The 14,268-nt window shown below is 48.3% G+C and overlaps 4 protein-coding genes across 6 annotated transcripts; 2 read left to right on the top strand and 2 right to left on the bottom strand.

Annotated features, from left to right (window-relative positions):
- Nucleotides 1–1,436: 1,436 nt before the first annotated feature.
- LOC112888411 (arogenate dehydrogenase 2, chloroplastic-like) lies at nucleotides 1,437–2,951 on the bottom strand. The gene has a single exon (XM_025954621.1). It carries the CDS (start codon nucleotides 2,834–2,836, stop codon nucleotides 1,766–1,768), a length of 1,071 nt encoding a protein of 356 aa, XP_025810406.1. The 5' UTR covers nucleotides 2,837–2,951; the 3' UTR covers nucleotides 1,437–1,765.
- A 415-nt stretch (nucleotides 2,952–3,366) lies between these two features.
- LOC112889470 (uncharacterized zinc finger CCHC domain-containing protein At4g19190) lies at nucleotides 3,367–7,424 on the bottom strand. Its single transcript, XM_025956135.1, has 6 exons — nucleotides 7,116–7,424; nucleotides 6,105–6,256; nucleotides 5,717–5,836; nucleotides 5,252–5,453; nucleotides 4,732–4,846; nucleotides 3,367–4,532 (listed from the first exon to the last, which is right to left on the bottom strand). The coding sequence occupies exons 1-6, from the start codon at nucleotides 7,392–7,394 to the stop codon at nucleotides 3,670–3,672; spliced, it is 1,731 nt and encodes a 576-aa protein (XP_025811920.1). The 5' UTR covers nucleotides 7,395–7,424; the 3' UTR covers nucleotides 3,367–3,669.
- A 277-nt stretch (nucleotides 7,425–7,701) lies between these two features.
- LOC112889471 (arogenate dehydrogenase 2, chloroplastic-like) lies at nucleotides 7,702–9,066 on the top strand. The gene has a single exon (XM_025956137.1). It carries the CDS (start codon nucleotides 7,721–7,723, stop codon nucleotides 8,873–8,875), a length of 1,155 nt encoding a protein of 384 aa, XP_025811922.1. The 5' UTR covers nucleotides 7,702–7,720; the 3' UTR covers nucleotides 8,876–9,066.
- A 692-nt stretch (nucleotides 9,067–9,758) lies between these two features.
- LOC112890867 (F-box protein SKIP31) lies at nucleotides 9,759–12,775 on the top strand. Of its 3 annotated transcripts, none has more exons than XM_025957737.1 (8): nucleotides 9,759–10,059; nucleotides 10,155–10,471; nucleotides 10,568–10,640; nucleotides 10,906–11,016; nucleotides 11,138–11,288; nucleotides 11,393–11,517; nucleotides 11,709–11,769; nucleotides 12,391–12,775. In XM_025957737.1, the coding sequence occupies exons 1-8, from the start codon at nucleotides 9,856–9,858 to the stop codon at nucleotides 12,459–12,461; spliced, it is 1,113 nt and encodes a 370-aa protein (XP_025813522.1). In that variant the 5' UTR covers nucleotides 9,759–9,855; the 3' UTR covers nucleotides 12,462–12,775. The 3 variants fall into 3 exon arrangements, with proteins under 3 accessions (XP_025813522.1, XP_025813520.1, XP_025813521.1); XM_025957735.1 differs by having other exon boundaries at nucleotides 9,760–10,059; nucleotides 11,138–11,312; nucleotides 12,391–12,736; XM_025957736.1 differs by having other exon boundaries at nucleotides 9,763–10,059; nucleotides 10,158–10,471; nucleotides 11,138–11,312; nucleotides 12,391–12,736.
- The last annotated feature ends 1,493 nt before the right edge of the window (nucleotides 12,776–14,268 follow it).

The following is a 14,268-nucleotide window of genomic DNA, read 5'->3' as shown; positions in this document are numbered from 1 at the left end:
CATTATGCAGAATTGTCTGCACAAAAACCCCATGGCGAATCAGCTGCTTTCAGAACAGAAACCTGGCCTTTCGCAAACTGAACGAACGCCACTTGACATGGAAAGGCTGCCTACCCAGATCTTACCCACCACTCGACACTGCTGAAGTCGAAACGTGCACACGATGCGCAACGTGCCCCGGCGTCCGCGCGTACCGTGAACCATGAGAACTTGCTGCGTGCAGATCTGTCAGCGCCAGGACCAGGAGAGGCGAGCGCAAAAGGAAATGGAGATCTTGGACGGACGGACGGACGAAAGGGACCGGACCCCTTTTTGATCTGCTTCTGATCTGGTAGGTGTGTGTTTTCTGCCCATCGTTCATCACGTGTTTCGCAGCCAAAGTCCAAAGATAGATAGAGGTTTTCTCTGCCGCAAACTGTACTCGTTCGAATTCCTGTGACCCTTTCGCTGGCTTAGAAAAGAAAGAGATCGGTCAGGCCACGGACCTGCTTCACTTGCTTACTTGGCAAGAGAGCAAAACAGCTCAACTGAACCTGATACACTGTGCCTGCCTCACGTGTAATTGTGGAAGAAGTTGGCTTGTTCTTGTTCTGTCATTTTTGCACCAAATTTGGAAAGCATGAACCTGGCAGGAATCCCATAGATGTTTTGCAGGAATCAGCACAACTCTGCAGGAATTTCTACTGTCTATAAACGGGGTCTTCTGCTCTTCGGGCTTGAAATAGACCACAAAACGAGAAAACAAAGACCTGTTCAATCCTTTTGCAGCCTTGCTTGCACGTCTGCCTATTATACATCATCCTTGTATTGTCTTTGCCGATATGTTGTGCCGGCAGCAGATCCAAGGCCCACAGTCACCAGGACCAGGGCGTGCCGTTGCAGCATCTTCTCGTTTAATATAGGGAAGGAAATGCAATGAAAAATGCCATTGCAACAACTTGGACCATTTGTCTATTTGGGGGCAACTTAACAACTTCGCCATTCGATCTTTCAAAAACAAAGAGCACCATTCAGATGCAGAGGACTCCGGTCACAAGGACCCGAGCTAGATGAATACCAGAAGCTGTTTTCCATGATGTGCAATCAAAGCACACGGTTTTGAGGTTCCTTTTGCGATTAGTAGTGCTCCCAACACCGCTGTCAAGAAAGCAGCTTACCAACCGAGTGCTGTCAACAGCAGCAGCGCTTATGAATAAGCACAGCAGTGGCCACCAAACACCTAAACCTCGTCGTCGCAGGGGGGGTTTGTGGGAGGTCGCTCTCGCAACCAACGCACTGCCAACTTTGGGACGACAGGGAATACACAAGTCTAAAAGGCATCTGATTTGTGACTCAAAACAAACTTGCTCCTAATCCAAGATCCTCACTGACAGACACACAGAGAGACAAGCTTTGAGATTTTTACTGATCTTTTTCTTCATCCTGATATCACGATCTCACAATGGAAAGATGACTCCTTTATTCACTTTCTTCATCACCATATCACAAATTTCACAGTGCCAACCTACCACATTTCCAACCGCAAAGAGGGGAGGGGACACTTGGAATGTAGCATAATTGACAGGGAATATGGGGTTCTTCTTCTTCCAGAGAGAGAGAGAGAGAGAGAGAGAGAGAGAGAGGAAGAACCCCTCTCAAATCTAGATTGGGGAGAATACAGATACAGACTGATACAATGCAAATGTATACAGCTCGACGATCATGAAACGAGCAGCAAGCACCGACGAACTAAATTACTAGCTTAGCTGGGACGAATTCGCCATGGTCACTTGCGGACGTTGGAGGTGTTGGGGGCCTGCGCCGAGCCCTCGAAGAGCTGCTTCCGGAGCACGTCGTGGAGGCCGTCGAAGAGCTTCTTCTTGACGGAGTCCATGGCCCATTCGAGGCGGTTGAGCAGCTCGGTGGAGTTCTTGTTGTACATGAAGAGGCCGTTGTAGAGGTCGAAGCTGTCGCTGCAGGTGTTGTCTACCAGCCGGAGCAGCGTCTCGTACCCCTTGGTGTTGATGGGCGTGGACTGGAGCTCGAGCATGGCGAGCATCCTCCCGACGGTGTGGGTGAGGAACTGGGTCTCGGCGGCGTGCGCGTCGTGCTCGGCGCAGGACATCTCGACCATCCGGCAGCCCTCGCGCTCGAAGATATTGAGGAACGCCTCGGCGCGGGCGCGGCGCGCGGGGCAGTCGCCGACGCGGACCTTGTCGAAGACGAAGGGGAGGCCGTCCCAGCCGTCGCGCGCGGACTCCGGGCCGAACATGGGGTGGGTGCAGATGACGTCGAAGTCCGGCGGGAGGGAGCTGAGGAGGAGGTTCCTGGGGAACTCCTTGACGGAGAGGACGTCGACGAAGAGGGTGTTGCGGCGGAGGCGGTGGACGGGGAGCGAGCGGAGGACGGCCTCGGCGGAGAGGATGGAGGTGGCGAGGAGCACCACGTCCGGGTGGCACTCGCAGAGGTCGTGCGGGTCGGTGAAGAAGGAGGCGCCGAGCGTGGCGGCGAGCGCCGAGTGGTCGGTCCGCGAGTGGGCGAGCAGCGTGTGGCCCTGGCGCGCGAAGGTGCGCGCCAGGAACTGGCCGAAGTTGCCGAACCCGACGATGGCGATCTTGAGGCGCTGCCGCTCCTCCAGCAGCCCCGCCGCGCGGGACTCGTAGTCGAACGGCTGGGCGGCGTCCAGCGCCCGGATGCGCTGGGGCCGCGCGCGGAGCGGCGCCGCGGGGGGATGCCCGCGCCACCGGCGGGAGGGGGCGAGGTGGGTGGCGCCTCCCGCGGCCGGCGCCGGCGGGTGGCGGCGGTGGGGACGGGTTGGTTGGTGGAGGCGGAGGGTGGAGGTGGAAGACGACAGCATCTTGGCTCCGGTTGGGCCTCGGCTACCGCTGCAGCTGCCTTCCGCTGCTCTCGCTCGCTCGCTCGCTCTCGGGTTTGGCTTTGGGGATGTGGGGAGAACAGATGCCAGTGAGTGAGTAGCATCAATCGACTCATTTTGGAATTGATTCGAGTCTATTTGTAGCAGCAAAATTTACAACACAGCTAGCAAACACGAAAAAGTAGGTGTATGGAGAAAATTTCTTTTTTTTGGGTAAAATAAACGTATTTTGGAACAAGCCCCGTGTTATTGTAAGCATAGTTTGACCACGAAAATTATTTTTTCTAATGGTACTGGAAATTTGGCATTCATGTCTTCAGCAGTATGGCAACCCATGAAGATTGGTCGTCTAGGGAAGATGATTTCTTGGGAAAAAAAAAAGGAGTGGAGAACCAGGCACAAGCAAATAAAACCAAACGTGATAAGATTCTGCCTATCTTTTGGGGGGGCCTATCTCATGAAATACGTTGGTCGTGCGGTCATGCCACTTGGGGTAGGTAAACTATACAAGGTTTGGGAAAAATTCACGCAAAGAAGCGTTATATTTCACCCAAAAAAAAGTTTATTAGCGAGTCCACAGCACCAAAGCCCAAACGCAGCCTGACGCACAAAATTAAACCACCACCAACATTCTGGGACCCCTATCACATGCTACGACAATACAATCGTTAAGGAACAACTACATTACTGTTACATCACAGAGGGCGGCCCTGAGGCGGTCACCAAATACCAGACTCAAGTGGATCCTGGTGATCTTCAGAAAGTGATCCCCAGATATACACTGTGGAGTGGGCAATTTACATACGCCGTGCGGATCAATTTCTCCTAGGATGATGGCGGTGTTTGTTGTGCCGATCAGAGTCTGAGTAATCAGAGGCGCTAGGATCAGAGTAGAGTCGTTTCTCCCGGGATCTCCTTGAATGTCTATTGCTTTCATAACGGCTCGACTCAGTATAGTCTCGCTTACCGCTTGATCTCTGTGAATGCCTGTCGGTATGATGCGGGCTCAAATCAGTATGGCGCTGCTTCTCCATTGATCTCCTCGGCCGCCTGTTGGCGTCAGGAGAACTTGACTCGCTGTCATATCTCTTTTCCCTCAATCTCCTTGAGTGTCGATGGCTCCGACCAGAACTCGACTCACTGTAATATTGTTTTTCCTTGTGTCGTAGAGAATGCTTCTCACTCTCAGAAGAACTCAATGAATAACTGTAGTGGCGCTTCTCCCTTGAACGCCTTGAATGCCTCTTGCTTTCTGTGTCTCCTTTATCCTTAGAGAAGGACGATGGTGACTCCTCTCTTTTCTCCTTCCTGTGTTCCCTCTTCAGATGCCTCCTTGTATCTTCACCAACCTCAACTTCTGAATCAGAAGAAGACTCTGACTGGTGTTTTTTCTTATGCTTATGCTTTGACTTATGCTTGCCTTTTCTAGCATCCACCTCAGAATCAGAACGTGATGAATCAGAACAATATTTTTTCCTTCTTTTGCTTCTTGATGTATTGTTTCTCTTCTCATCTTCAGAGTCCGATGATAAATGGTAACTGCTTTCATGTCTACTGGATTCCTTAAGAATAGCAGATTCAACCTGCTTATGCTTGCTTTTCTTCTTGGAACGTTTCTTGGATTTGCTAGCAGTAAAGTTGGAAATGAGAGCTGGAATATCACAGTTGCCCAGAAAACCTGAAAGACAAGAAGCCAGGATGGGCAGCAAAAAATATCAAATCACAGAAGTTATGAAAGCCCAATGAGGCCTTGTTTGGATATATACTAATCCCCTCCAATACATATGCATTGGGAGAGATTGAGGTGGAAATAGATCATTATCCAAACAAAGCCATAGGGATTTGCCAGCGTGGATGTTCTTCGTGTTTCAGGCTACCTCCATATTCATCAAAGATGTCTTCTGCCACAATCTGCTGATTAGGATCATCTGGGTCGAATCCACCACGAGGAGGGCTCATGCCAGGCTTTTGCTTAAGTTCCCATTTCAAAGGCTGTCAAAGAATTCTTTGCATTAAAATTGAAGTTTAAACAAGTAATGAGTAAATATATGTGCCTATTGTCTATATCAGTAGGACATATATGGAATTAAATATTGCTAACAAGACCATGGATAAATGTATCTTTAGGACTGTTTAAAATATTTCAGGTATGTGCCATGTTCTAACAAGCACCATGGTTTCAAGAATAATATGGGAGAAACAAAAATACCAACATTTATTAAAAAACCTAATGCAATTATTGATAAGTCAAATAATATGCAGACATTGGAGGCAGGGAAAAGGTCAGAAGGGCTATAAAATTGGGCATATAGATTTACATATTCATGGTAGGGCTAGTTATTTCTACAGAACTTGCGACAGAAAATAATATTTCAAAGAGAACAAGAAAAATCTAACCTCACTTGAATCAGTCTGTGCCATAATAGTTGTAAGTGGATCATCCCTTTTCAATCGACTCTCCTCGTTAGGCATGATCACATCCTTCAATGGACATTCCCGGTCACCACTTTGATGACCATAGTTTCCACACCTTAAACATCTAACATTACGAACTTCAACTCCAAATGGCTTAATTCTTACAGGAGCACCTGTTTCTAACCTGAGAATAAGAGGTATGTAAATGTGCACTGAATGTGAAGAAAAAGCTTAAGAGTGATGTAAATACAGCATACTGCTGCACTATGTGGATAAGTGGAATGAAGAAAACATTGAAAGAATGACAATTTAAATAACAGGAAAAAAAACAAAAATGGAACTCCTGTTTTGTTGGGTTTCTCAGTTTTCAATGGAACTGACAAGAAGTATTTCATGGTTCATGGTTGTTCAACAAATCATTAGTAAACAAGGAGGAGGCCGATGTACCTTGGAGCATTTTTGAGAACCTCGAATTCTTGTTCTGTTGGCAATGGCCGACCAAAAACATCTTTTGGTCTATTTTTCTTATCTGCACCTGCTTGAGTCTTTTCAGGTCCCTTGTCAGGCCTACAAAAAAGATATAATGAACTGATGAGAAGCAATACAAAGACACTGGGACAGAAAAAAAAAATGCATACCCAGTGCTAAAAGCTCCCACACAAGGTGAGGTCTGGGGAAATGGATGGATGAAACAAAGATCAAAATCTACTTACTGCAGCTGCATGCTAAATATCCAAACTTTTAGCTTGGACAGTTGAGGAAAACTGGAAGGATCTTACCCAAAAAGAAAAGAACAACAAGAACATGTGGAAGCAAAAGAAAACGTATCACTTACATTGAAGAGGTACTTGCTGCTGCTGCACCTTGAGCCATGTCACCTGGATCTGACTTTTTCTTCTCATCTTCAATTTCAGCAGCTTTTGCACTCTCTGCATTGTAGCCAGGTGGGCGCACGTACATAAAACTCACAGCTTTCATTACCTCCATCTGAACTTACAAAACAAATTGAATACTGATGACAACAATTCTTCATGAGTGGTAACAGTAGGATGGACAACCAATCATAAAAATAGTTGCTTTATTGGAGCTTAAAAACAACAAGAGCATTCTTAAACATCTTGAAACTAAGAATAGCTAGTAGGTTCAGCATTATTAGTTAAAATGAAAAAGCTTTCCCCATTTTGTTGTTTAGCTATATTCTTTGGCAATGGTTTCTGGCAACCTATGTTGGACAGTAAATGAGCTTGTGCTGTCTTGAGCCTTGTCATGGACTTAACGTCACCCTAACAGACTAATGAATCTGTAGGACAGAGATTATACAATGCCATACCCTTGGTGCTGCTGTCAATGGGTAAATGGTGTACATGGAGGATTAGCAGCATGATGTAGATAAAGTTTCTATAAAGTTGGCTTGATCAGGAATGTCCGGTCTTGTGAGGAGCGCACAGTGACCATACAACAAATATAAGACAACATCCAGCCATCCACATTATGGTTCTCTCTTGTAAGTATGTCACAGTTCAGATTTGGTTCATAGAAATTGGGATAAAAAAATATCAGCATGGTGTTTCTGCAAGGTTCTAAACACAGACTTGCGCATCAGGATTTCGAGCTATTTCTCAAATAAGGCTTCATCGAGGCTTAAAATTTTTAGCATCATAGAATAATTATCAGTACAAAAAGTGGAACCTAATCCATGTCGCTGTTTTGCCTATAGCAGTCAACTAAAATTCAAATGACTGAAACATACAACACGGATACTATCTCATGATAATTTAGGATTAGCAATTACTTAGGCTAATGGCTATGAGCAGTTGATTCAAGGGACGAATAGCAGAGGCATTACCTTCTCCTTGTCCTTCTTGGAAAAGAGCGAGGTCTGCCGGAAGAACTCCTGCTCCTGCGCAAACTCCCGCTGCACCTCCTCCTGGCGGCGCGCGCGGTTGGCGTGGACCTGCTCGGCGATCCACTTGCGGCGCTGGTTTGGGTACGAGAGCGGGTGCCACGGCTTCTGGTTCAGGTACGAGTGGCTCCACGCCGTCCCCGACTTCTCCTTCAGCTCCACCTCCCCCGCAGCCATCTTCCTCCCAATCCCCCCGCCGCTCCCCGTCACCTCCTCCTCCATCGCCCTCGCCGGCCTCCACCTCTCCCGATCGCCGCCGGTCGAACGAATCCCTCTACTCCCAACTCGCCAAATTACCGAAGAGCCCCTACCCAGCACCTGTGAATTGGATCAAATATTATACGGGCCGGTCCATCGTAGCCCAGTTATACGGGCCTATTCGCTTCGCTTTCATGAGATGGGCCGACCTAACAACTGGGCCAGCCCATTACCATAGGTGACCTAGGGCGGTCACTCTCACGCGCAGGCGTCGTCGTCTCGTCGGCTTTTCTCTCTCGAGAAAATAATAAGATCGCCGCCGTTTAGTCTCGCCGCCCACCCAGGAGTAAATGGCGGCTCCTCCCTCCGTTCGCCTCCACCACCAACCATCCTCCTGCCGCCGACTGCCCGCTCCCACCAACCATCAGTTCCACGCGACGAGATGCCGGTGGCGGCGGCTTCCCGGCGTGGCGGCTCCTCCCCTTCGCCACCGCGCCACGGGCGCCGCCCAGCCGTTCGATAGCAACGATTCGTTGCCACGCGCGGCTGAGGTCGACGAAAGGGAGGATAAGCAGCAGCAGCCGCGCCTCAAGATCGCCGTGGTTGGGTTCGGCAACTACGGCCAGTTCCTGGCGCGCACGCTGGTGGCGCAGGGCCACACCGTCCTGGCCCACTCCCGCTCCGACTATTCTGCCGCCGCCGCGACCCTCGGCGCGCGGTTCTTTCCCGACCCGCACGACCTCTGCGAGTGCCACCCGGACGTGCTGCTCCTCGCCACCTCCATCCTCTCCGCCGAGGCCGTCGTCCGCTCGCTCCCCGTGCACCGCCTCCGCCGTGACACCCTCTTCGCCGACGTGCTCTCGGTCAAGGAGTTCCCCAAGAACCTCCTCCTCGGCGCGCTCCCGGAGGAGTTCGACATCATCTGCACGCACCCCATGTTCGGCCCGGAGTCCGCGCGCGACGGCTGGGCCGGCCTCCCCTTCGTGTTCGACAAGGTCCGCGTCGGCGACTGCCCCGCCCGCCGCGCCCGCGCCGACGCCTTCCTCGACGTGTTCGCCCGCGAGGGGTGCCGCATGGTGGAGATGCCCTGCGCGGAGCACGACGCGCACGCCGCCGGGACGCAGTTCCTGACGCACACCGTCGGGAGGATGCTCGCCATGCTCGAGCTCCGGTCCACGCCCATCAACACCGAGGGGTACGAGACGCTGCTCCGGCTGGTGGACAACACCTGCAGCGACAGCTTCGACCTCTACAACGGCCTCTTCATGTACAACAAGAACTCCACCGAGCTGCTCAACCGCCTCGAGTGGGCCATGGACGCCGTCAAGAAGAAGCTCTTCGACGGCCTGCACGACGTGCTCCGGAAGCAGCTGTTCGACTTCGAGGACTCGCCGGCCGATCCCACCGAGCTGCTGGTGGTGGGTGGCGATCTGGACACCCACGACGACGAGGACGACGGGGACGCCGTCGACGGCGACGAGTCGGGATCGGAGGGGGATAATTGATCGCGGCGGTCGGTCTGGCGTAATGGCACGTCAATCTCTCGCGGTCCCCTGCGGGGCACAGCTTGCTTGTTGATCTTATCCTGGCAGACAAAGTGGTGATGAACAGATGATCGAACGCGGCATTCTTGCTGGTGTATCCAAAGATCGTCGAAATGAAATCTTTGTCTTTGCGCCATTTTCAGTGGATTTAACTGTGACATGGTTTCTGAAGCACACATCCAACTTTTTTTTTTTTGAAGAAGCAACGGCGACAGCGCCCACTGAACCATTCATTCAAAAAGCCAAGCCTGAATGGCAAATGACTCTTTTTTTGAAAATTCAAATGACTTTTTCAAATGTGACAGGGGCTGGGGTTTCTTACACCCAAGATCCTTTTTTTAGACATAATATTTTTTGAAGTACAGTACACGAGCTCACAAAAACGAATTCAGACCAAGGAACACGTGTTCCCAGGAGAGTCACGTGGATGTGGTTGGCCCAAGTGCCCAACCCGACACCATCACAGTTTAGCAGCACCTCGCCGGCAACGGTGCACCGATAAAATTGTTTTTTTTAGCCTCCCCATTCATCGGCGGCCAAGCACACAGTCACACAGACACAGCTCGGTGAGACGGTGCCTGGTATTCTGACAAGAACACGCGGGGGTCGCCAGCCAGGCGCGGTCCGCGGACGTGGTGGTGTCGACGTGTCCAATGCAAAGAGCACCAGGGAAGAAATGACTCTGGCCCAACTGAAAGCAACGATAGGCCCAGTCTCACTATGACGTCCGGCCCAATCTAATGTCCGAATGCACAGGCCTGGTAGGTTGACAACGAGCCCAGATTCTAACGCCACGGGCCGGTCTCGATCGAGATTCGGCCCATCTTCCCGTGTTCTGGTGGCTCACGCGTCCTCCAACCGCACCGATATCTTCCTCTCGCTAGGGTAAGGGAGGAGCGGCGATCCGTCGGCGGCGGCGAGGAGGAGGGCGGTGGAGCAGCATGGCCGACGTGCAGGGCGACGAGTCGGGCCTGGAGGACGACCCGTTTCCCGAGGAAGGGCCTGTGGATCGGGAAGAGGGAGGTGAAGGAGATATCGGCGGCGGCGGCGGCGACGACGACGACGAGGAGGAGGACGTCGACGGCCTCGCCAGCTTCCTCGAATCGGAGATACTGTCCGGATCCAGCGCGGAGGATGCTATCGATGTGAGTGCTACCTGTCTCTCCTCTCCCTTGGTTTTCGCGCAAAAATCGAATCTCTTCATGGTTGGGAATTGGTGCTAAGAGCGAATTCATGGCCGCAGAATCAGGAGGAGGAGGACGAAGGTGATGTTGCGAAGAATAAGCGGAAGCAGGAATCGGGATCGGACGGAGATGGTGGTAACGTTAGTGGCAGCGAGGGGGAGCTGAACAAGAGGATGAGGATGGAGGAGAGGAGAAGGCAGGCGAAAGGGAAAGCCGTGGCGCCTCAGATCGACACGGGCATGTTCAGCAGTATACCGCCGGAGCTGTTCCTGCAGATCTTCAAGTTCCTCTCCTCCGAGGACCTCATCTCCTGCGCGCTAGTTTGCCGCTTCATGAATGCTGCCGCGTCCGACGAGACCCTCTGGCGCCGCCTGTAAGTTGGCTGAAAAGTCTGTGTTGTCGATTCGATTCCAAAACCGATGCAATTCTATGACTTACATATCTTGTGCCTTTCTGTTTTTTTTCCCAGGTATTGCATGAGGTGGGGACTGGCCTCCAATGCCAAATTCAGGGAGTGCGCATGGAAGAACCTCTACATACAGGTAAATTCATCTGTTCATCATCACTATTTCTAATTCAAGGTAACTAGGGACATTAAAGGTGTCATTTTTAGTTAGTTTTAGCAGGCACAGATGATTTGGGCACTAGGTGGCATGCTGTTGAAGCGTAGAGATGTTTTCCCCTCTTTTCTAGCCCTACCTGTAGAACAAAAATTATTCCTTTCCATATAGCTGCATAATATTTTTGTTTGATGCTTCAGTTTTAGCGATTAACTCTTGCTAATGTTTTATCGTTCTTAATCCCCAGCGAGATAGAGAGGATATGGTTGAATTTGTGAGGAATACCCCTACAGAGTTCAGGGAGTACTATATTCAGATGCAGGCATCAAAAAGGAGTCAAGCTCCCCTTCCTTCAGAAGTAACTACTAAATTCAGGCTTCTGTTTAATCTTTGTCACATATCTATCCTGTAGTTTCTCCGCAATCAACAAAACTGTCTTATGTTGAGAAACATAACCGCTCCACATCTGAATTTTCCAGGTCAACGATGACAAGGTTATCCTTGATAAAACCATAGCTGATCAGGTGTCTACCTGGAAAAGCAGCAGAGGGCTTACAGATGAATCAGTCAAGGGGCACTCTTGTTCTGGAAATACATGCTCTTACACCCAGATTGGTGATGCTTACATTTGTGAGAAGACTGGTCGTGTCCACAGTAATATATATTTTCTCTCACTATCTATTCACATAGAATTTGCACATTCCTGAAATGTTTGGCTTCTGCTTTTTTTTCAGTTTGTGATGATGCTTGTCGTGAATTTGTCTTGGACCAATCTAGTGGGCTGCTTCTTTGTACGATATCTGGGCACTGCTTTGAGAGGTGGCTGTGTCCTGATGATGAATGGGACGCTGATGATAATGTAAGTCCTGTACAGAATGTGTTGCTTTTCTTTTATCCATTGATGACATGGTTTCAAGTTGAGTTTGTGCTGGTGAAATATTATGGATATGGGGGTCCATCATTGTTTTACCGGTTCAACAAACTTATTAGCAAATTCGACTGAGTTTCTTGGTTTGGTTTTGTCCTCATTCGCTTATTCATAATTTTCAGGATCAGCAACAAGGTGGTGTTGCTGATGAACCAGAGCCGTTCATGGGATCTGGACGATTCGGTAAGTTGAGTTTGGTTTGATATTCACACCCGATAGAAATTACAAATAATCGGGTGTTTGGTTTTGAGGAATGAGTTGATCCATCACCATCTCAGTCACGTTCTTGTTTGTTTTGAGCAATGGACTGGGTTGATCCATCAGCACCTCATTCTTCATATAGACATGATTAGTATAGGATGGATGGAATCATCCCACCAAAAATCAGGATCCACTCATGATGAGCCCACCCTGTCTAGGATAGTTCATCCATCAAGCCGATCACACCAAAGTAATCCTTTGGCACCTTATGTAGTATAGTTTCTATTCAATATTCATATTAAGATGCTGAGAAGTTAGACTTTAAGATTCTTATTTCTGAAATGTTGCATTGTGAAAGTGAGGATAGTAGTGGGAGGAGGTGGTTACTGGGTCCTGGACCTTCTTCCTCAATTGTGCTTATGCAAGCGATTGCATTGCACTGTGACCTTCTACATACTTATAATCGTAATTTTCTTTTACTGAGCATTGATTTCTAGTAATGAAATGTAATAAAAGGCTATCAATATTGAATTTGTTTGCAGTAGAGTATCCTCTTTAATTACACCGAGTTACTGACCATGGTCATGCTTTATATATGAACAGCCCGGGCGATTATGTTGGGTTACAACTGCAGTGATGAGAAGGAACTCGAGCATGCCTTGCGTTTCTGTTGACATGCCTTGCATTTCTGCCAGAATGTCCTTCAACTCTTGCTAAATGAGATCAAGCTTCTACTTGTGAAGAGGAAATAAGCATAATGTACCTCTGTGTGTTATCATATTCACCTTCTAGAATGTATCTAAGACTTTTGGAGCTAGATTGCTGATCTGTATTGATCAGTTGAGGGAGCTGTAATGTTGTTGTATAGTTTCCCAAGCTGTCGAGATGTATGCCTGTAATAAAATAATAGTTGCAATAATGAGCCTTTTGTTTGTATGGTGTTGGTATATCGGCAGATGCTTGAGAGATACTGGGACCTCATGAGTTTAACTTCTAACTGGTCGTATGGGTGTGGATCTACGTCTTTCCGTGCTCTGTTTATGTATTTCTGCTGATGGTAGTAGGCTATAACAGCTCGACTGCAGGTGGTAGTCTCGCACCACGCTTCTGAATTCTGTGGTTGAGCAGATGTATGAGAGGATGGTCTAGTAGCACTGCTCTCTTCAAACCAAATCCAGAAGACTTGGACAAATGCTATTGCCGGTATAACTTTTTTACCCGATCAATTTGAATGTAGCAGTTCCGGAAGAAATTGCACGCAGAAAGAAAAGTTCACAAAAGTTATTTCTTGAGCTCAATTTTCAATGCGCACAAAATGAGTATAGTTCTGGACAGTTGTTTTTGTTTACGACATCAGACTGCCTATCTAGCACTGTTAATCCTCCCATTCTGGTACAAGGACTCATGCTGAGCTACTTCTTTGATGGTGCCTTCTTCGCCTGAAGCTTGGGCAGAGGCATTCTGAGCTGAAGCATATCCTGCTGCTCTGAACGAATCTTCAGCTCACTCATTTGCTTATTTTTGGCAGACACAACTTCAGCAAATGCCTTCTGAAGCGCAACCATGGCAACCTTGTACACGTCCGGGAACACGGTGCTTCTCATTGCATATGTCAAACCAATCTGACAAAGATCATTGTACGAAACAGCTAGACTCTGGGGGGCTAACTAACTGCGGGTTCCAATTGCCGATTTACCTGCAGAATCCATGGTCCATCGCTTCATTATGTACTCCTCAGATAGATACCGAACTCCGACCATGAAGAAGATCCTCCAGCACATGCCTGCACAGCGCACCAGCTTACTGAAATATACAGCATGTGCATTTCGCTTGCTGGTCTGACTGGTTGAAGGTGACATATGTATAGCTTCGGCATTGTCTTCCTCGCTATTGTTGGAACAATCAAAACTGAGCAACTCTAGAATTTTGCATAGAGAAAAATTTATTAGTTGGACGTGACCAATTCAAAGTATTTCTTTTAGAGACAGCAGTGAGTTTATGAACAATATCTCGGAATGACGTGTCAAAAGATAACCAGGTGTTTTTAGTGCTGGATATTTCCAAAATTTAAATTAACGATACTAAATGAGTGGAATAATTTTAAGACAAGAATATCATCAGGGAAAACTGCTATAATTAGACACTATTCGGTAGAATGACTGAACTGGGAGAGGCAAAGGGTATGACAACCTATATCTAAATGGGAAAAAACATAATATAACGTAATGGTTTGTCACAAAATTATCTCTAAACTAAAATTTGCTTTGTAAATGTTAAGGGCAACTGTAGCTTGAACTATATAAGTATATATTCACAAAAATAACTGGAGGTTTGGCCTTGTATATTTGTCCATGTGTATTGGGAGTTGTACAATTTTTGGTCAATTATATCATAGGGTGCCAGCATTTTTTAGACTCGTAGTCTTCATAATATGTTGCAAAAGTAGTGATATTCTTACAATATGTCTGGTATTTGACCCTA

Source organism: Panicum hallii, chromosome 4 (assembly GCF_002211085.1).
Source record: "Panicum hallii strain FIL2 chromosome 4, PHallii_v3.1, whole genome shotgun sequence".
Lineage (NCBI taxonomy): Eukaryota > Viridiplantae > Streptophyta > Magnoliopsida > Poales > Poaceae > Panicum > Panicum hallii.
Note: the sequence above shows the minus strand (reverse complement) of the source record. Positions and strands in the feature narration are given on the sequence as shown.